The sequence below is a fragment of the Marmota monax genome, unplaced genomic scaffold, assembly GCF_021218885.2.
Source record: "Marmota monax isolate L192 unplaced genomic scaffold, Marmota_monax_Labrador192_F-V1.1 WCK01_AAM20220418_F8-fsc00021, whole genome shotgun sequence".
In the NCBI taxonomy this organism is placed as follows: Eukaryota; Metazoa; Chordata; class Mammalia; order Rodentia; family Sciuridae; genus Marmota; species Marmota monax.
This window is the reverse complement of record NW_026695228.1, coordinates 14,301,003-14,324,231: the sequence shown is the minus strand read 5'-3', so window position 1 is coordinate 14,324,231 and position 23,229 is coordinate 14,301,003. Positions and strand designations below refer to the sequence as shown.

Genomic DNA, 23,229 nt, shown 5'->3' with positions numbered 1-23,229 from the left:
AAGCTCAAAGTTTATGTAAATTTCCAGGAATACAAAGCTAGGGAAATTCAGAATTGAAATTCATTTGAAGTGATCCCTTAGCCCTACTACCTTTATTTTCATTCTAATGTATAAGAATAGATCGTGTAAAACAGTGTTCCATCCAGAGGGGGAGACTAGTTAAATAAGTGGATAGGTTAGAAAGCTGTAAATATAGAACAACTCATATTTTATATGAATATTTAACATCATGGAAACTTGTTTTTAAAATGTTAAGAAAATCACTAGAATTTGGACTTTTCTCCCAATTCCCATCCCAATATGATGTATTTTATAGGCTCTGATAGTGGCAGATTCCAGTTCTAATCTCAGATTCATGACTGACTTTGCAGGTTGAACAAATTGCCTCAGCAGCCTGTGCCTCAGTGTCTTCCTCTGTAATTGGACAAAACTTCAGAATTCATAGGTGTTGAATGAGGCAGGGATGTTCAAGCACAGAGCTCAGTGCAACACAGAGTTCATGCCCAGTGAATGGTAGCTGCTATTTTGAAGATAGGTTTGATACTGTGTCTTACATGGATAGAAAAAAAGACAATGGTGGCATTATATATTTTCATTGTAATACTTTTTCCCCTAGATAACATTAATGAAATATTATATTTATCTTACTATACTTATATACATTTTATGCAAATAACATTATATAGTTATATAAAATATTTAAAAATAATTATTTGCTGTAGTTGGGACAAAACTGGAAATTTGCTCCACACACACACACACACACACACACACAGGGTCTGGTGGTTCTAGGAAACATGAGCTTGAATGATGATCAATCACCCATCTGTGGTTTCATAGTCAGCAAAATAACATTAGTTCAGTGGTGTCAAGTTGATCATTGCTCTCTATTCTTAGCACCATAGAATCACAAGTTGATCTAAGAAATAGCTCCTAAAATGAGCTTAGGGTTGCTAAAGTTAATAATAATGTACCTACAGGAATAAGGAATCAAATCTAAACTGTGAACGTCAAGAGTGATGGGGTCATAGCTCAGTGGTAGAGCGCTTGTCTAGCATGTGTGAAGCGCTGAGTTTGATCCTCAGTACCACATTTAAAAAAAAATAATAAATAAATAATAAAGGGCATTGCATCCATCTACAATTAAAAAGTGAACAGGGTGTTAAGCTTTATTATTTTTTATTTTCATTTTTACTCTCTTCCATTCTACTGCCATTGACATTCCTTCTTCCCAGCTCGTGAATATTGTGACCACTGCTTTTTATTTTATATTTTCCTAGTAACTTTTTAAGTGTTGATACGTCTTGGGTTTCTGCCTTGAGTCTTTCACTCCTCTTTTCAAACTTAATTAATCTCTTATCCAAACATGCTGTTCCTCTGTACATTATCTTAGAACAGTATCTTAGAGCAGTTAAGTTTTTGAACTCTGAAACCGTTTGGTTGTGTTACCTTGAACAAGGTTCAATGTGAGTTTTTCCCCTTTGCAGGGTCAGGTTAATTCCTGCCTCACAGGAAGGATTAAGTGACTCAAAGTACTAAGCACAGTGCTTCCACACATAGGGAGCTCCAATAAATGAGATTGCTTCTTGTGATGATTATTGTATCACTCTTGGTGGCTCCTGGGAGCACAAATCAAGTACTTGGAATCATTCTAGATCTTTTTCCTGTATCCAATAGTTTTCTTGCTACAATCTCATTTAGTGTATCTCATCTTTTCCTATAGATTCTTACGGATTCCTACTTTGACTGATTTATCACCTCTTATCTTGAGAGTACTCCTTGTCTGCTCACTGATCCTGTTTTTCTCCAGGCCATTCTTCCGATTGGAGACATAAAATGCTACTAATGATATCACTTTGCCTTATCCCAACCCACCATGACACCCGGTCACCTAGAACAGAGCTCAGTAAACTTCCTGTAAAATGCCAGGTAGTAAATATTTAGGCTTTGCAGGCCATATGGTCTCTGTTGGAGCTACTCAGTGCTGTCATGGACAGTGTGTAAAGGAAGGATCATGGCTATGATTCACTAAAATTTTATTTCTAGAAGCTGAAATTTTAATTTCATATAACTTTTATATATTACAGTCTAAAATTTTTTTTTCTTCAGCTATTTAAAAATCTCTAACTGTTTTCAGTTTGTGGGCCATACAAATACAGGTAGCCAACAGCATATGGCCTGCAGGCTGTAGTTTGCCAATTCTCACCCAGAGGATCATGTTCAAGCTTCTCTGCAGTATTCTTAGCAGGACCATTTGTGACCTGCCCTCGCCTACTCCTCCAGCCTGATCCTCTTATTACCTCGTCCACATATGTAATAAACTTGCTTTCCATTGTGCTTACTGAGCCATGGTTTTGCTTTTCCATGCTGCGGCTTTTTCCCAGGACATACTTCATTGCTCTCTGCTTTTTTCCCCTGCTTACCTGTCCCTCTGTCTCTGTCAATAACCTATTTCTGGAGCTGGGGTTGTAGCTCAGTGGTAGAGTGCTTTTATAGCATGTGTGATGCACTGGGTTCGATTCTCAACACCGCATGTAAATGAATAAAAATAAAGTTCTGTCAACTAAAAAAATATTTTAAAAAAATAACCTATTTCTGTATACCTCAAGCAGTAACCTATATTGTGGAATGTGAACTCGCATTTAAGTTGCCTTATTACTTGCCACTTAATCCATTTATTCAACTTCTTTGTACTTCCATTTCTCATCTGAAGAAAAAAGGACTAATAATGCCTCTGAACTGTATGTTCCACATAGTAGCTGTAATCCCTGTTTGTTACCATTGTCATTATTGGTTTGGTTGCACTTCGAAGCCCTTACCCCAGCTCTTCAGAGGATTCTGTTTCCTTTTCTACCTTTTATGGAGTTTTAAAAAAAAATTTATGTTTTTAGAAGTAGTTGAACACAATACCTTTATTTAATTAATTTATTTATTTTTATGTGGTGCTGAGGATCGAACCCAGGGCATCGCACGTGCTAGACGAGCACTCTACCGCTGAACCACAATCCCAGCCCCCTTTTATGGAATTTTTTGGGGGTGGGGTACTGGGGATTGAAATCAGGGGCACTTGACCACTGAGCCACATCCCCAGCCCTATTTTGTATTTTATTTAGGGACAGAATCTCATTGAGTTGCTTAGCGCCTCGCTAAGCAAAAAGGTGAGGTTGGCTTTGAATTTGCGATCTTCCTGTCTCAGCCTCCCAATCCCTTGGGATTATAGGGATGAGCCATGGCGCTCGGCCCCTTTATGGATCTTTAACTTTAAATATCAATCATACAACTTATAATACTTAATGTTGCTCTCATTTAGCCAGAGCATGACACTAAGAGGCACTAAATACATATTTATTGAATGAATGGGAGAAATCTCAGTCTGATTCCAAATAGAATCCAAAACAAAAAAATTTTGTTTTCATTTCATGAAAAGGACAAGAAAGACTATAACAAACAGATTCATGACATTGAAAGCGATATTTAAAATATCTCATTTGATATGAACCCAATAATAAAGCATAGTAATTATATCTGTAGGAGAAAAGAAAATCTGACCATATATACAATTGGATGATTCTCTTAGGGACTTGCCTTGGTCTGTGCTACTATTAATCCTTTTATCTTACTGATACTTTCTCTTTATGTTAAGTCTCCTCCCCATTTTGGTGCAAGAACGAACATGCCTCTTTTGCTGTAGTTTCAACATGAGCTGTGAGATGGATATAGGGTCACATGTTGCAGAGAATGCCAAGGATTCACAGAATCCTTAGAGAAAGGAGACCCGCTGCAGAGCCACAGGCTTCAGAAAGACAGGAAGGGAAGTGTGGTGAGGAGGTTCTGGACCCAGGTAGAACTGAAAGCACTGGCAGGATGTGGGAATGAGGGGCCACAGCCCTCTGCTGGTGATCAAGAGCATTGCTGCCTGTGTAGGGGCAATTCATGTTAAGCCCTGGATAAATAGGACTTTCAGGTATATGCCAGTGTCTGCAGTTTGGAGGCATCAGGGATACCTTGAAAAAAGAGTTCTGCATGCTGTGTGGAGATCCTCTTGACTACACTCATTTCACTTTCTGTGCTTTCTGTGATAGTTACACTTTGTAGCCCTGTTTCGTTCAATAGATGTGGATTATCACAGGACCGTATTGAGCATCTGTTGAGGTATTAGGTGTAAAAATATTTTGCAAAGTAGTGTATGCAACATAAAATTCTTCTATTTCTGCTTAAAATATTCTTCCTGTTGGAAAACACTTGCTTTTAATCTCACCAAAAATTTTCTTGCTAAAATTCATCTTTTTCATGCTATTTTAGGCAGTGGGAAGTTTCTTTATGTAGGAGGTACATTCTAATATATCTTCATATAGTAACTTAATTCTGGGACTTTTTTAGTGAATAAAACAGTCAGCCTTATAACTTGAATTAAGTTATTTTGATATGTTTTGTGCCTTCTGGGATATAAACATCCTCAGGGAAGAATAATAATGCCTGCTCCTAAGACACTGTAGATCTTTGTAAAATGGCTGGATCTACAATTTATTCGTGCAAAACCTAAAATATCAACCCTTCCCGTTTTAGTATGTGTGAAAAACAATTCCTAGTATATATTATTCCATTTTTGTTAAAGTGTTCTGCAATTCTGTGTAAGTGGATTAGCAAGCATTGCAGGCAAGGGCAAGCATTTCAAGGAGAAAAGCTGCAAATGTTATTGCTTTCAGGGTAGACATAATATCATACTATAAACATTAGGAAACCATTTCTTTTTGAAGCCGGTTCACTGAATCAGTAATTTGAAATTCAAGTTGATTTTAGAGATTTTTAATTTAAAATGACTGTCATTGGTCCGCTAGACTGGTAAATTATGTAAACACAAAAGCTATATTTGTAGTATAATGCTCAGTCAGTTATAGAACAAATATGAAATCTAAAACTCCTAACCAGTAGTGTTGGAAAACTAAACCAAGTTCAGCTTCTGTTTGGGGTCGATATGCAAGTTAAATGGCTTATTCAGAGAATCAAATATGAATTAATTTTAGGAAGGGAAGCAGGGCCAAGATCGAACTGGATTGGGGAACAAGTTTAGACCTGAAATAGACAGAATTCTAAGATGGCCTTTAAGATTCCCAGCCCCTGGTCCTTGTAACCCTTCTTCTAATTATTCAATTAAACATTAATTTAGTGCTGTTGTGAAGGGTTATTATAGATGTAGTTCAGGTCCCACATTAGTTGACCTTAAAATATAGAGAATATCTGGCTGGGCCTGACCAATCATAAGAATCCTTGAAGTCTGGCCTAGTGTTCAGAGATGGAAAAGCCAAAGAGAGTTGAAGCTTGAGAAGGATTGGACATGGAAGAGAGCCTCCTTTCCTGGTTTTGATAGTGGAGTCAAATGGAAAGGAATGAAGGAGATGAGAAGGGTCCCTAGCTGGCAGCCAGCAAGGAAACAGGGACCTCAGTTCTCCTACAGGGAACTGATTTTGCCAACAAGAGGAGGCTGAAAATAGATCCCTTCCATACTCAGCCTCCAGATAGAGCATGGCTTAACTGACACCTGGATTCTGGCTTTGTATGACTGTGAGAGGTTAACATAGACATCTGACCCCCAGAATGTTGAACTAATAAGTGTGTATGACTTTGTTTTGTGATACTATAATGCCCACAGTTTCCCCCCTTATAGCATTTTAGTGACCTATTAACTGGTTTCTGACTCTCTAAACTAGAGTTGTTCAGACTGTGGTGAAGAAATATTTTAAACATTTTCTATTTGTTACAGACTGTTTTACAAAGATGGCCATGAAAATATCTCTTATCCTACACTCTTTTCTATAAAGAGACTATGCCATATCTTGCCAAGAGTTTGAGTCTAGTTGCCTTCCACTTGATTCTGGACTACTTTAATGACTCACTTGTTCCCACTTAGAACCCAGAGAAATCAACACTACATGACTTCCAGGCTGGGTTAGGCAAGGCCGTGTGGCTTCCCTCTGGTTTTCTTGGAGTGCTCACTCTCCAGACACTCTCTGCTCAGAAGCACCCTCTCAATGCCAGCTGTCATGCTGGAGTGTCCAAGGCCACAGGGAGAGGGCAGCAGTAGACTCTCAGGCGAACAGTTAATGGAGCTTTCCTTTACTTATTCCTGCCTAGCCAGACAGAGGAGCTGTGGTAGGCACCCCAAGCTCTTGTCTTCCCAGCTGAGGCCCCAGACATCATGAAACAAAGACAGTTCATCCCCACTGTGCCCTGTCCAAATTCATAACTCGTAGAATCCATAAGCATTGGAAAATGGTTATTTCTTTATGCTAATAAGTTTGCAGTTGTTAGTTATGCATCAAATGGTATTCAGACTATTTTTTAAAAGTTTTTATTCTCACTTGTTATGTATGACAGAATGCATTACAATTCATATTACACATACAGAACACAATTTTTCATATCTGGTTGTATATAAAGTATATACACACCATTCGTGTCTTCATACATGTACTTAGGGTGATGATGTCCATCTCATTCCACTGTCTTTCCTACTCTCATTCCCCCTCCCACCCCTTTGCCCTATCTAGAGTTGGTCTAATCCTCCCATGCTCCCCCTCCCAACCCCACTGTGAATGAGTCTCCTTATATCAGAGAAAAATTTGATTTTTTGGAATTGACTAACTTCACTTAGTATTATGTTCTCCAACTCCATCCATTTACCTGCAAATGCCATGATTTTATTCTCTTTTATTGCTGAGTAATATTCCATTTTCTTTATCCATTCATCTGTTGAGGGGCATCTAGGTTGGTTCCTCAGTTTAGCTATTGGGAATTGTGCTGCTGTAAACATTGATGTGGCTATGTTTTTAAGTCCTTTTGGGTATAGACTGAGGAGTGGGATAGCTGGGTCAAAAGGTGGTCTCATTTCCAGTTTTCCAAGGAATCTGCATACTGCTTTTCATATTGGCTGCATCAATTTGCAGTCCCACCAGCAATGTATGAGTGTGCCTTTCCCCCCACGTTCTTGACAACAATTATTGTTGTTTGTTTTATATATATATTTTTTTAGTTGTAGTTGGACACAATACCTTTATTTTATTTATTTTTATGTGGTGCTGAGAATTGAACCCAGGGCCTCGCATGGGCTAGGTGAGTGCTCTACTGCTGAGCCACAACCCCAGCCCTGTGTTTGTATTCTTAATAGCTGCCATTCTGACTGGAGTGAGATGAAATCCTAGAATACTTTTGATTTTCATTTCTCTAATTGCTAGAGATGTTGAACATTTTTTCATATATTCGTTGATTGATTGTATATCACCTTCTGAGAAGTGTCTGTTCAATTCATTGGCCCATTTATTGATTGGGTTATTTGTTTTTTTGGTGTTTAGCTTTTTGATTTTTTTATATATCCTAGAGATTAGGGCTCTGTCTGATATGTGTGTGTGTGTGTGGGGGGGGGGCGGGTAAAAATTTGCTCCCAAGCTATGGGCTCTCTGTTCACCTCACTGATGGTTTCTTTTGCTGAGAAGAAGCTTTTTAGTTTGCATCCATCCCACTTATTCTTGATTTTTAATTCTGGTGCTATAGTAGTCTTATTAAGGAAGTAGGGGCCTAATTCGATATGATGGAGATTTGGGCCTACTTTTTCTTCTTTTAGGCACAGTGTCTCTGGTTTCATTCCTAGATCCTTGATCCACTTTGAGTTGAGCTTTGTGCATGGTAAGAGATAGGGGTTTAATTTCATTTTGTTTCATACGGATTTCCAGTTTTCCCAGCACCATTTCTCCAATGTATGTTTTTGGAACCTTTGTCTAATATAAGATAACTGTAATTATGTAGATTAGTCTCTGTGTCCTCTATTCTGTACCATTGGTCTACAGGTCTATTTTGGTGCCAATACCATGCTGTTTTTGTTACTGTTGCTCTGTAGTATATTTTAAAGTCTGTTATAATGATGGCACTTGCTTCACTCTTCTTCTAAGGATTACTTTAGATATTCTGGGTCTCTTATTTTTCTAGATGAATTTCATGACTGCTTTTTCTATTTCTATGAGGAATGTTATTGGGATTTAGATTGGAATTGCATTAAATCTGTGTAATGCTTTTGGTAGTATGGTCATTTTGACAATATTAATTCTGCATATCCAAGAACAAGGGAGATCTTTCCATCTTAGGTCTTCTTTAATTTCTTTATTTAGCATTCTGTAATTTTTGTTGTAGAGGTCTTGCACCTCTTTTGTTAGGTTGATTCCCAAGTATTTTACTTTATTTTTGAGGTTGTTGTAAATGGGGTAGTTTTCCTCATTTCCCTTTCAGAGGATTTTAAAAATATTTTTTTAGTTGTTGATGGACTTTTATTTTTATTTATTTATATCCAGTGCTGAGAATCAAACCCAGTGCCTTAGACATGCAGGGCAAGTGCTCTACCAATGAGCCACAACTCCAGCCCCTAGAATAAATATTTTTATAAAATACTATAAATGACTTAAAAGAAAATTCAGAAAAAGATATAGAGAGTATAGGCAGAAATCACAAACTATCTTTTCTATGCTACTGTTAGTCAAAGCAGTCACAATTCTGCCGAGGTTTAAAGGCAGACGACATAGACTCTTCCTCTCAAAGAGAAGACTCAAAGAAAAACATTTTATTTTGTAATAGCTTTATCTATACAGAAAAGTTGCAAAAGTAATTCAACGAATTTCTATCAGCCCTTCAGCCAGCTTTCATTATTGTCAGCATCTTATAGAGCAAAAGCAGTGTACAAAGAGTCTCTTCAAATTTTTAGATATCAGATGTTCATCTACAACTCACTGTGAAATAAAATGAATAAATAACCATTATTTTGCCCCTGTCCAGCATACTACAGATACAGAACAGTACTAGGTTTGGCACTTCAGGATATTCTTTGCTTCATTTTTAATTTTTAAGTACTGATTAAACCCAGCATATTCATCTCATTGTCCACTTGTTAATCACTTTCCACAATTTTGAAAAATAGAGTCTTCAATAGTTGTAAAGGTTTGCAGACACCCTGGTTCTTTATTTGCTTTAGAGTTACATGTAAGTTTAGTTCATAAATCATAGAAAACAATATAGAATTTTTAATGACATTTTAAAACTTTGCTTGAGTTCCCTTTTAATTTACCAGTGTGACTCTGAATTATGTTAAATCAAGGAACAAAATTTGTCATTTTTGACTGTTCAGAAGAACGTAAAGCCTGGAGTTTTACATTTTAGAGGGGACTTTGAAGACAATCCAGCCTGCTCATTATGCAGAGATCTGGAGAAGAATGTATTCTAATTTTTAAGTATGAATTACGGTAGTTTAGTTTGGTTATAACTTATTATATTTTTAAATGAACAGGTTGGTCTTGTGAGTGCACACTTCTATATCTGAATGATACAGCAGCCTCTAATAAATAGAGGGAGACTTGGACTTCTAGTTATCACTGGAGAAGTAGTGGTACCTTTGTTCTTGGGACTTTCTTGGCCTTAATTGCTAGGATAACTTTGAGATATATGCCCTTGGGTATTTCATCCTGGACCTAATGATATTTTATATCACAAAGACTTAAGACAAAGTTAGTAAAATAGAGAGTTAACATTTAGGAAAGTGAGAAAGATGATGATGAATGTGCTGGACCTGAAGTTGTGCTTGGTCTTTAGCTTGTGCATATCTCATCCTACCCAGGCTTAGTGTGAGGTGCTACATCCTCACATCTGAGACTTCCATTGCCCAGGAAAGTGAGAAAATATACATGAATTTACAACTTGTAATCAAAACCTTTTTCCCCTTACAGAAATTACATATTTATTTTAAATATTTTGTTATTTAAATTTTATTTTATTTAAATTGACAAATAATAATTGTATACATTTGTGGGATAAAATGTAATTTTATGTTACATATATACACATCATGCAAAGATTAAATCAGACTTATATTTTCATTACTGCATATACTCTTTGTGGTAAGAACATTTAAAATATTTTAGAAATTTTGAAGTAGAAAATATATTGTTTACTAGCATAGTAACTGAGCTATGCAATATAACACAAGTACTTGTTCCTCTGGGTGGACTGAACTTTGTACACTTTGACTAATGTGTCCCCTTTTCCTGTCCAGTTCCGGCCCCAGCCTCTCTGGTATCCACTCTTCTATTCTCTACTTCTATTAATTTGACTTTTTAAAGATTCCACAGATATGTGAGATCATGTAGTGTTTTCTTTCTGTGTGGGCTTATTTCATTTAGAATAACATCCTCTGGATTCATCTATGACAGAATTTCCTTCTTTTTAACAACTGAAAATTATTCTGTCATGTGTTTACACCACACTTTCTCTATCCACTTATTCATTGTAGGCACCCAGATTGTTCCTATATCTTGGTTATTGTGAATGATGCTTCGGGGAACAGTAATCACATTTAATTTTTGAAATAGGTCTTTCTAACTGCTTTAGTCATTGGGAAACCTCTCTCTTACCTTGACATAGATTTGTAAACACTGATATTTTTAATGGTTAATCTCATAGGCATTTCTTTTATCCATGTGTTACTGTGAACAAGCTACTGGGAAACAGATGATAAAATTGTTTCCACCTGGTATTTTTTGTAAAATAGACAAACTGCACATATCTACAACAAATGCAATATGCTCATCTTAAGCTTTGTAGTTTATCGTACGAAGTTAATTCTAATAAAATATTACAATGGAGTGATTTTTTTGTTAGAAGTAGGAGCCAGCAAGCTTGTGGCCCCCAAATGGCCCATTGTCTGTTTCTTGTAAATAAAGTTTTGTTGGAACATAAACATGAACTGTTTCTGTATTATTTATGGTTGCATTCACATTGTGATGACAGATGAGTAGTTGCTATAGAGACAGTGTGGCCTGCAAAACAGAAGATATTTACTATGTGGACTATTGCAGCAAAAAGTTTGCTGAACCCAGGATTAAAGGACTATTTAAAGATTGAAATATTGTTCTTAATAAAAACTGACTTTTGAATAGTTCTGGTGTTATCAAGGCTACTTTCTCTTAAATTGCATGAAAAAATTATTGTGTTACAATTGATGAAAATTTATAACTAGATTTGATGAGGGAGAGTGCCTAGAGTGTATTGGATGATTGGTGTCCAATTTTTTAAAAATTAAAGGCCGTTAAAATTCATTGTACATTAATTCATTAATGCCGAGAAGACAGCTAATGAGGCATATATAAAAAATTACAGTGTCACATGCTTATAATTTAACTGTAGTGAGGATTGGTTACATTCTTTGAACTGGCAAATCTTTTTGATATTCTTTATAATAATTGTGAATTTTAATTAATTTTCACATTAAAATATCAGTCTATTTAAGATTTCGCTTTTATAGATGAATAAGACCAAGATAGTAGTCACTTTTAAAGAAGACTCATATTTCTTGTATTTAATAGCTATAGTTCAGTGTATTAAAAGCGAACATTTAATCATAATGTTTCTTGGTTACAGAATTTAACAGTTAAACACAGGGACTTTCTTGTTCCGCATCAGGGCAATAGCTTAAATACATATATTGTAATGTATAGTTTAAATATACACATTGTAATGTGTGGTTATCTTTTTTTTTTAACAGACTTGTGGAAGAAAGCAAACTGATCCCACTCATTTTTGAAGTAATTCTGGTAAGAAAGGAAATGGGCTGTGAAATTTTAAAAGTCTAAAGATTTTTACCAAGCTATCTTTTTTTTTTTTTTAAATCCCAGATTCTAACTCAAAGAATCTTCTTTATCATCTCACTTAACCTCATTAGATCTCTTAGATTTCTTATCTGTAAAGGGATGATATGCTCTGAAATTGTATAGAGACACTATTTAATGACCTGCCCTTTCACAAGTCATTTGCATCTTATTTCCATTGAATAATATGTGTTTTCAGCATAGAATGCCTTATTTGAGTTTGGTTTGTGGAGAGAGGGCAGGATGATTATTGCCATACTTGGTATTAATTTTCTGATGCTCAATATGAACATTACTGGGTACCAAACCATCAGTTTTATGCCTGGTTAGAAAATTGTCTTCTTTAGAATTTAGAATAGCTTAGTTTTCTTATACCATGTTTTTTCTATTCATTGAATGCATCTTAAATATCATCTATGACTCCTATTTGTAGAGTCACTTCTAATAACTCCCTATTTAGATCCCTATTCACACCCAGAATTAGGCTGAAAATGTAGTTGGTGTTTAGAGCAAAGGAGTGACCTTGGCAAAAGGTTCTTTTGTTTATGGGTGTGTTATCTCTGTTTACCAAGTGTGTTACCTCCAGAACTCAATGACAGAAAAAGACACAAAGGTGGGTAACTTTCTGCAGCCAGGTCAATCTAACCTACCATGGCCATCAATGGAGCATTAGCTTCATTAGCTTTGTCACACGATAAATTTTCTTGAATCATCTTCAAATACTAGAACAAAATTTTTTTCTATGCTTTTATGACTATGTCATAAAAACTGCATTTTTTCTTAGCTACAGGTGCCCCTTTCCCTTTCAGGAATGCTGGTTGGGTTATCTTGAGTATCTTTGTCCATTTGCACTGCTAATAAACTTCTACACACTGGGTAATTTATAAAGCAAAGGAACTCATTTCTTATGGTTCTAAATGCTGGAAAGTCCAAAATCAGTGTACCAGCATTTGGCATCTGGTGAGGGCCCTCAAGCTGTGCCTCACATGGCAGAAGGTGGAAGGGCAAGCATGCATGATGCTGTGTGAAGCCTCCCACTGGGGAGGGAGGAGAGCTCATAGCCTAAACACCTCCTGAGGCCTCACTTCATAATACTGTCACATTGACAATACTTGAATTTTGGAAGGGACACCTTCAAACCATAGCACTCAGCTTTTGACATTGGATGAGGAGTAAGGGTAGTAATGGGCAGCATTCTCAAAGTATGGCTTTGGTGACCAGATGGAATAGAGCTGCCATGCTGAATGGAATATACAAGACGAGAGCCTGGACTGAATACACTACAAGGGGGTTTTCAGGCAGTATCAGGAGAAGGGATATAGAAAACGGAGATGAAGAAATGTGATTGAGAGCTGTCTAAAGCAGAGTTTTAGGTTTTGCCAAGTGGTATACTAATAGACACCTTTAGTAGGAAGGATGAACAATACTTGCGGATTTGTTTTGGAGAATAGTGTACAGCAAGGTGCTAAGTTTGGCCACATGGTTGGGAGTGGGACCAGCCACCCAAACCATCCAGACCACCACATTTAGTATGCATTTGAAAAGTAACCAGTGTTGTAGACTTCTAAAGCCAGAATGGAGTTAGGCACAGTGGTGCATGCCTGTAATTCCAGCAACTTGGGAGGCTGAGACAAGAGGATCACAATTTCAAGAGGAGCTTGGGAAGTTTAGCAAGTCCCTGTCTCAAAAAAGAAGGGTTGGGGATGTTGCTCAGTGGTAGAGAGCCCCCCGGTTCATTCCCCACTACTTTCTCCACCCCCAAAATAAGTGTGTGTGTATGTGTATTTAGAACGGATAGATGTGATTCATCTTTGTGGCAGGAGGCTTTCTAAACTGCTAAGGTTAATTCACCTTTTGTGAGAAGAAATTTTCATTCTACCCTTTGTCATCTCAAGGTCTAAAATTCTGATATAGAAAATTCTTTCTTATAAGTTACTTAAATATATTAATGTTTGTGTACTGAGCACCTAGCAAGTGCTTCATATTTTACACTGAAGTGAAAGTTTAATTAATTAGTCACTACCACAGTTTAAGCCCTTGTCATGCGATTGTGACTGTGGTAGGGAGTGAGTAGAAAGGGACACATCTGTTCAGGTCAGGAGTTAAGCTGGTCCTAGCCCCATAGATGTGTCTGGGAAGATGCTCTTACTCTGAACAAAACAGCCCCATACTCAGGTTTCTTGTAGAAAGAGATCTTCATGCTAAAAAGTAAAGAACAAGGGACTTTAAAACACTGCTCATGGAGCAGCATTTTGATGTCCTTGAAGAGCATTATTAAATTCCTATTCTACTTTTGTCTTTCTTGAGTTAAATAATCTTAGATTTTTTTTTTTCTGTTTAAATACATTTTTAATCAGTGGAAGGTCTTCGTAGCCATTATCCCATGAACTATTACCTTGACTTTTTAAACTTTTTATCACTGAGCCATACATAACAATATTTTATTGATTCTATGAATCACACATTTTTCAGAGTTTAACATTTCTGAAACTGAGGTATACTTTCCAAATCAATGGTGTTTTACAATTGCTTTCAGTGAGGTGACCTGGTTGTCATTGCCTAAACCAATTTATTTCACTTTTATTTTCCTTGTTATAAATGCCTGAGAGTGATATATTATAAAAATCTGTCTGAATACATCTGAAAGAGCTCTTTCAATAAAAAGAAAATAAAATTCTGAGTAATAAGAAACTGTGTCATAGTTTAATTGGCAACATTTTTCTTTCTTAGCACTTGATAAAATAACGGTGCATCTTAGAACTGACGGGTTCCTAGAGTCAAGGAAACACAGTATGTACTTCAGTTTGCTTTCTAAGTTTGAGGGTCTAGGTGTTGTCTAACATATATATGACAGCTTCTAGCAATGCTGTGATCAGGACAAGGAGTAATGAGGAGATTGTGTGGCACCCTGCATGTTTGCTACTCCTTATGCCTTCTAACTGCCCATTAACAAAATGACAAAAGAGCTTTTCACTCACTCAGATTGTGGTCTACCTTGAACCTTGATGACTTTTTTCTTTACTCCCAGCCCATAACTGTTCATGTTTGATGTGCTTACAAACTTCTTACAGGCTTTGTAACTTCTTTGTTCTTTCCTAAAGTCCCCGTGTGGTATGCTTTTACCAGCAGTACATCTCCTAGATGTTTTTCATTAAGAAAGTAAGCCTGTCTCTTCTGATGGGCAGAAATTGCTGGCAGCTTCTGTTGTTTTTCCTGCAGGCCTGGAGGCAAGTGCAGAGGCACGGAGCAGAATGCTGAATTTGTTGAACTGTGTGTAGAGAGTAGCCATGTGGAAGTCTCAGGGACAGCAGGCATTATATGGTCCACCAGGAGTTCCAGGGATGGATTCAAACTGTTAAATGGCCAATTAAAAGTATTTTTTGTTGTTTTGGAAAGGAAATAAAAGCAATCTCTAATTGTAATGGCCTACTCAGGAGGCACAGTGCTTCTTCCTGTCTGGAAGGCTGCATACAAGGCCTTCTACAATAATGTTGCCAGGAAAAAGCGATGTGTAGCACATCATTGGAGGAAAGAAGTCACAGCTGCTGTCTCACAGAAGTAGTGACCTTTCTATAGGGCCTCAGGACAAAGGAGTTTTCTTGAGGAAGGGGAAGCACTGCAGTTTGAGGAAAGGGAAAGGCAAGATCAGCACCTGGCATGGTGAGTACTGAGGCCTCAGTATATGGAGCAGAGGTCACAGAGAAGGGGTTATGTAGTGAGGCTAAAGGATATTCTGGGTGAAATCCTGAAGGGTCATATACTACGTTTATTTCATATTTGTGCAAGTAATTTAGGCCCTTTAAAACCAGACACTAGCCTCTACCTGGAGAGAGAAGGGGTTGGGGTGATTCTTTTAGAATCCCTGTCCTCCTGCAATGTGGAAGTAGACTGATCAGTCACAGGTTTGGGATGTGGAGCAAATTTGGCTTAAGGTCATGGGCATATACTGGCAACTTGAGTGTCCCTGCATCTTTTGCCACCACAGGATGAAAACAGGAAGCTGCAAGTTAGGCTTTTAGGGTCAACCAAAGGAATTGTGGGGAAGGGAACATGGAAGACAGAGCTGGTCTGAGGTCTGATCCAAAGTCCCAGGAGTTCTGATAACATGACAGAGCAGAGTGGGCAGCATTTCAATCAAATCTGTGTTTCAGCTGGAAGTTGCCCTAGTTTTAGCTGGCCAAGCAATGGAGAAAGGTGAGAAAGGTGATTGTCCTGGGACCTGGGTAACACTTCCGCGGCAGGGCCTACCTGCTTTAGAACTCTGAATTTTCTTTGGCAGAACCAGTGTTCGGCAGGGAATGAAGGATGAAGTAGCATGCATTAGAATAAGCTGAATTGGTTTCTAGTGTATGCAATCTTCTGGGTCCACAGCACTAAGGCATCCTGAATCTGCTTAATAAATGTGTGTTCCTGAAGAATATGAGCCCTCAGAAGCATCATGATGACTTGGCTTTTATGTGTAGAATTGCCAGATGAGTAGGATGAAGGATGTTCTTTTTTCCGCTTTGCCACTTTCCAAAGCGTAGAAGTTGCTTTAAAATGTGTTTTAAATGTGAATTTGGATGTATCAGTCTTTGAATGTTGCTATAACTCTAATCTCTCATTTTATTTCAGTGGTTTATGTTTTGGCTACTTCAGTAAATCATTTTAATGCCAAGTAATATAGGCAAACTCTATTTTATTGGAAAAAATCTTTATTCATGGCAGATTTTCCAATATGTGCCAAAATATCGCTGTCATGATATTTTATGAGTCTGTTCCAAAACAAACAATTGAAGAGCAATTTCAGTGGCAAATGTTAACAATAAAAATGTGATTAGCAATACACTAGTTTGACAATAATATTGTTTTAACAATTCTTGAAAATATCAGTTGAAGCAACTTTAGTAAATCTTTCACGTGAACTGTGTGTTTAGAAAAGAGTTTCTTTATGGACCCTTGGAGCCTAAAGAATTTAATCACTGGGTCATTAAGGTTGTGTGAAGTGGCAGCTATATTGCATTTAAGAAAAGTTTTCAATCCTGTGCTTCAGTCTTTTAAAATTTTTTTTGCTCTATTCTAGTTGCAACTCAGCTAATGTGAGTTAGTTCTTGGAAGCAGGTCAGAAAGTTTCTTATAATTTTAAGAACCTTCATGCTTGTGTCCAGTATGCTGTTAATAAGATTCTGCCTTGCACATTGGCAAAAATGTCTGAAATAAAATGATTTTTGATTAAAATATCAGAACACTTGACCTAAGAAGATACTCTGAAATTTATGCAGACTACCTATTATATGCAGGATAAATCTCATTCTTCAACCTACATTTGCCCCCATTAAGGGCTTTTGTAATTTGCGGAATGGAGCTGTATAATGAATTTCTATTGCATACAAAGATGACTTAAAACACACAGCAAACATATCCAGTTCTGGAAGCTTGTGTCATAAATATATATTTGGAAAATAACTTTGTAGGGCTAGGGTATGATCTGTTGATACTGGAGTGAATAAAGTGAAATTGGTCATATAGCATCTGAAAAAATGACTAATTTGATCAGTATCATGTTAGCTGAATGGGCTAAACTAAAGTAAAACTTAGATTAGCACACCCGGGCTAAAGAAGAACTAGTTTCTACATAATCAGTTCAGCTGGTTTGAAAGAGGATTGCTTTCATTAAAACTATAAATTATAGCCAATGAAAATGGCTAAACTAGAGCTTAGTATTAATGTTTAGCCATCCTCAGGGCACAGACTGAAAATATGTTACTCACATATGGCTTCTCCCAAATAGTGGGATCTTGAGTATTTCCGTTACTGTAGTTTGGATCTGAGGTGTTCCCAGCTATGGTACTATTGGGAAGAGGTATAACCTTTAAAAGACAGAGCCTCCTTGGAGGAAGTTAGGCCACTGGGGGATGCTCTTGAAGGGGATATTGGCACTCTGGCCCCTTCCCCCCTTTGCTTCCTGGCTGTATGAGGTAAGCAGCCTTACGCTACCACATATTCCTGCCATGATGTGCTGCCTTTCCATAGGCCCAAATGCAATTATGCTAAGCAACCATGGACTGAAAACTCAGGAACTATGAGCCAAAATAAGCCTTTCTTTTTAAGTGTATTTATCTCAGGTGTGTGTTGTTGTAGTGGAAAGCTGACTAGCTCATTCATCATCATTCTTGTTTCTAGACTTGCTTTAAGTCTTTCTCTCTCAAATTTCTAGACTTGCTTTAAGTCTTTCTCTCTAAAGAAGTCTAGTTAAGAAGCATAGGAGACAAGTAAATGAGTGAGTAAATGTTAAAAATGTACTTTCCAAGACTGTAAGCTTTTGTAGTTTTGAGTTTTTATTGTTGATTAATTGAAAGATGAAATAGTAGGAAAGGCCAGTGTCCTTCAATGTGATGCACTTACACAAGATGGTTTGCTTGTGGCTCCCCTGACGTTTGGGCAGGGCAAGTGTTACCACTCAACTTCTTTCCTGACTCTGGACTATCTAGAAATGCCCAGTCATTGGACACTGGCCATGTTGGTTTCAGACTTGTGTTCAAAAATAAAATGCTTGTTGCGGTCAAGCTTTGTCCAGTCACATGACACCAAAAAACATGTATTCAGAGCCCTGTCATAGCAGAAAGTAAAATGACTCAAGGTAAATGCAAAGAATTGTTGGAAGAGCCTCGTGTAAAATGGTGATTATACATTCTCAGTATGTAATCACTGAATATTATTTTTTCTAAAAATTCTTCAGAAACATAAGATCCCATAAAGTTCAGTTATGAACAAAACAACTGAGAATACCTATGTTTTTTTTTTTTTTTTTTTTTTTTTTTGGTATCAGGGATTGAACTCGGGGTCATTTGACCACTGAGCCACATCCCCACCCCTTATTTAGAGATAGGGTCTCACTGAGTTGCTTAGCACCTCGGATTTGCTGAGGCAGGCTTTGAACTCTCAATCCTCCTGCCTCAGCCTCCTGAGCCACTGGGATTACAGGTGTGTACTGCTGCGCCTGGCGTACTTTAAGAAAGTAGAAACGTCAGTGAAATGATACTAGTTTTGATTAAATAAAATGGCAAACATCTCTGAACATTTGCCTTTGTTTTCTTGGGTGAACTTAAAAAAAAAAAAAAAAAGATTTATGTTATTACCCAGAGCTGCAAAGGATTTTTAGTTTGAGCCAGGAAATCTGATGTACTAAATCAGTTTACAGATTTATGGAGAAAGTACAGTTTTTTAAATAGCTCTAGCAAGTGAAATTGCATTTTGGATTTATTAGAGGAACCAAATTGGAGAAAGACTGTGATGCAAAGCCAGTATGGGCAAATTACTACATAGGATCTTTGGTTTTATCTTTTTTGGTAACAAAAATAATATATATGTCAAAGAAGTTTAAATAATACAGACTTGTCTGCCATATCATGTGAAGGTCTCTCATCATTTCATAGCTTACAGCTTGATGCATGTCCTCCTGGTTGTTTTTTTAAACATGTGTCTGTCTCATCTGTTTTCAGAAATGAGACATTACTAAATTTTCCAACTTAATATTTATCTCAATGTTCTTGGCAACAGTGTATGTGTGGGGTACATGCATGTATGCCCACATGTATTCTTCATCTTATTTAATGACCATATAATATTTCATTGTGTTAGCAAAGTTTAAAAAAAATTGTAGTTGTAGATAAATAGCTTGCCTTTATTTTACTTATTTTTATATGCGGTGCTAAGAATTGAACCCAGTGCCTCACACATGCTAGTCAAGTGCTCTGCCACTGAACCACAGCCCCAGCCCTAGCAACATTTTTATCTTGCTCACTCCTTGTTGATGGACATTCACGTCTGGCCTTCTGTCCCCAATTTTCTGCCAATATGAAAAATAATGAGCAAAATATCTTTGTCATCTCTGTATGAACTTGTGTGAAAGTTCATGTTGATGTATTCTATTCCCCCACCCCATGAATTCATTGCAGATCTTTAATCTCCTTGGTTCAATTTATAACTATGTATTTTATTATTGCTTTGTTTTATTATCAAAGAAATTATTTCCTTAATTTTTTTTTCACATAGTTTACTGTTAGTGTGTAGGAATACAAGTGCTTTTTTCAACGTTGATTTTTGTATCTTGCAACTTTACCAAATTCATTTATTAGTTCTAAAAGCTTTTCACTAAAACTGTCACCTGCCCAGCGAGAAAATTTTACTTCATCCTTTCCAATTTGTGTGACTTTTATTTCTTTTTCTTGCCTAATTGTTCTGGCTAGAACCTCCAGTAATGTTTTAAATAGATGTGGAGAAAGTAGGCATCTTTGCATAGTTCCCAATTTTAGAGGAAAAGCTTTTAGCTTTTCACTGTTGAGTTGGGTGTTAGCTGTAGTCTTACCATAGGTGTTCTTAATTATGTTGAGGTACATTCCTTCTGTACATAATTTGTTGAATGTTTTTGTCATGAAAGGACGTTAAATTGGGTCAAATGCTTTTTTCTGTATCTATTGAGATGTCTATATGATTTTTATTTTCCATTATTTCAATATGGTGTATTACATTTATGTATTTGCATATACTGGACCATCCTTGCATCTCAAGGCTTAATCCTATTTTATCATGATGTATTATCACTTTTATGTACTTAATTTGGTTTCCTGGTTTTTGTTGAGTTTTTTTTAAAATTTCTGTTTTTCAGTGATATTGGTCTGTAATTTTCTTGTAGTATCCTTGTCTGGCTTTGGAATAATGAAATGAGTTTGGAAGTATTCCCTCCTACTTTTTTCAGAAGAGATTGAGACAGATTGGTATTACTATTCTTTAAATATTTGGTAGAAATCCCCAGTGAAGCCATCAAGTACTCTGAGATTTTCATCGTTGAGAAGTTTTTATTCAGTCTCCTTAGTTGGTTTTGGTATGCTATGATTTTCTATTTCTTCATTGTTTAGTCTTGGTAGTTTGTATATTTTTAGGAATTTATCTACTTTTTCTAGATTATTAAATTTTGTGGCCCATAATTATTCATTGTAGTCTTTATATTATATTTACTTATATTTTGTATTTTTGTGATATTAATTATAATATTTATTATCTTATTTGAGACTTCTCCCTTTTTAAAAAGTCTAACTAAAAGACATTTAGTTTTATGTCTGTGGTGTTGGGGATTGAACCCAGGGTCTCGTGCATGTTGAACACATGCTCTACTACTGAGCTATACTCCTAGCCCCAACACTTTATAATTTCATCTTTGCAAAATTTCAATTCTTAGTTTTATCAATCTTTCATATTGTTTTTCTAGTCTCTATTTCATTTATGTCTGTTCTAATCTTTGTTATTTTCCTCCTCCTTCTAATTTTGGTCTTAGTTCTTCTATTCCTTGAGGTATTAATTTTGGTTGGATATTTGAGATTCCCTACCTCCCATATTGTAGGCATTTATAGATACAGACTTCTTTCTTAAAATTACTTTTACTACCACTCTTAGGTTTTGGTGTGCTGCATTTCCATTTTTGTTAATCTTGAGATTTTAGAACATTTCTTCTTTAACCCATTGATTGTTCAGGAGTGTCTTGATTAATTTTTACATACTTGTGAATTTTCTAAGTTCTAATTACTGATTTCTGGTTTCATAGGGTGTAGTAGCATAGGATATTTGGAATTGTTTGACTCTTCTTGAATGTGTTTAAACTTGTTTTGTGACTGAACACATGATATATCCTGGAGAATGTCTCATCTGTGCCTGAAAAGAATTTGTATTCTTCTGCTAATTAGATGGAATGTTTTGAATATATGAGTCCTGAAGGTGAATTATCCCTTTTGTTATTATATAATGACTTTCTTTGTCTTTTATGACAGTTTTGGACTTAAAGTCTACTTTCATATTTACATAATGAAAGACAGTTTTGGACTTAAAGTCTACTTTCTTTCATTATGTAAATATAACCACTCTTATTTTCTTTTGGTTACCATTTGCTTTAAAAGAAATATATATATATCCCTTCGCTTTCAGCCTATGTGTGTCCTTAATGGTACACACATAGGCAGTTTGTAGTAGAAACTTACTTTTTAAAAATCTACTTATTCTTGTGTTTTGATTAGAGAGTTTAATCCATTTTCTTTTAAAGTAATTATCAGTAGGTAAGAATTTAGTATTGCCATTCTGTTCATTATGTTCTGGAAATTCTGGTAGTTTCTTCCTCTCTTTGAGACATGATTTTTTATAGTGAATTGTTTTGATTCCTTTTAACTTTTACCCACCTACTATAGGTTTATTTTTCTCTGTAATTGCCAGGAAGCTTACACAAAAATCGATTAGTTATAACAGTATATTTTAAATGGATTGCAACTTAATTTCAACCACATTGTTAACTTCTCTTTCTTTCCTCCCTCATTTTGTTACTGATACAGTAGTTTATATTTTTTATATTATATTGTATCATTAACAAGATAGTATAATTATTTTAACTTTCTTTTAACTTTTATTCTAGAATTAAAATGAATTCAGCACCATTTAACAGTAGCAGTACTCTGAATATGACCATGTATTTGCCATTACCAGTTATTTTTTACATTCATGTACTTTCCATATTGTTAGCATCCTTTCATTTTAACTTGAGGATTTCTCTTTAGCATGTCTCATAAGGCAAGTCTACTGGTGATGAACTGTCTCAGATTTTGTTGTCTAAGAAGTCTGTCTTTCTCCATTTCTGAAAAACAGCTTATAGCTTTGTCCTGTATAATATTCTTTATTGGCATTTTTCCTTTTTTCAGTGCTTTGAGCATATTATGTCACTTTCTCCTGACCTGTAAAGTTTCTGCTGAGAAATCTGATAGTCTTTTGTAGTTTCCCTTGTATGTGATAAGCTGTTTTTCTCTTGATGCTTTCAAAATTCTCTTTGACTTTTAAAGATTTTATAATAATGTTTCTCAGTGAAGACATCTTTATTTTTAATCTATTTGGGATTCTTTAGGATTCGTAGATCTGGATGATCATTTCCCCATACAAAATTTGGGAAATTTTCAGTCATCAATCGTATGAGAAAGCTTTCTGCCTTTTTTCTTTGTGTTCTTTTGGAACTCTCAAAATATGTACATTGGTTTCCTTGTTTCTGTTGCATAAATTCCACAAGATTTCAGTCCTTTTTTCCCCTTTTCCTTTCTTATTCCTCTGAATGGATAATTGCAAATGATTTGTCTCTGACTTGATTGATTGTTTCTTCTGCTTGATCAAAGCTGCTATTAAAATGCTCTGTTGAACTTTTCTGAAAAGTTCAGGTGTTGCTTTCTTCAGCTCTGGAACTTTTGTTTGGTTATTTTTTCTTTGTTGAATTCATTTTGTCAATGTAATGTTGTCTATGTTCCTTTGTAGCTCACTGAATTTCTTTAAAGTTGATTAATTTGAATTCATTTTTGGGAAATTCATAGAACTCCATTTTTGTGTGTGTGTGTGTGTCAACTGCTTTAGCCTTATTTTGTTCCTTTGCTGGTGTCATATTTCCTTCATTTTACATGTTCTGTATTGTCTTTGCATTTGAAGTGGTATACATATACTCCAGTTTTTACTGATTGGCTTTGGAAGAGAGACTTTCACTATATCTGTCTAG

The 23,229-nt window shown here is 36.1% G+C and overlaps 1 protein-coding gene across 5 annotated transcripts in view; it reads left to right on the top strand.

The window, feature by feature from the left end:
- The window catches only part of Ulk4 (unc-51 like kinase 4), a 536,812-nt gene that overhangs the window by 256,105 nt on the left and 257,478 nt on the right, over positions 1-23,229 (top strand). For all 5 annotated transcript variants that reach the window (XM_046437488.2, XM_046437490.2, XM_046437489.2 and 2 more), the window contains one exon: positions 11,576-11,624. In XM_046437488.2, the coding sequence (XP_046293444.1) occupies positions 11,576-11,624 (49 nt within the window). The remainder of the gene's footprint in view (positions 1-11,575; positions 11,625-23,229) is intronic.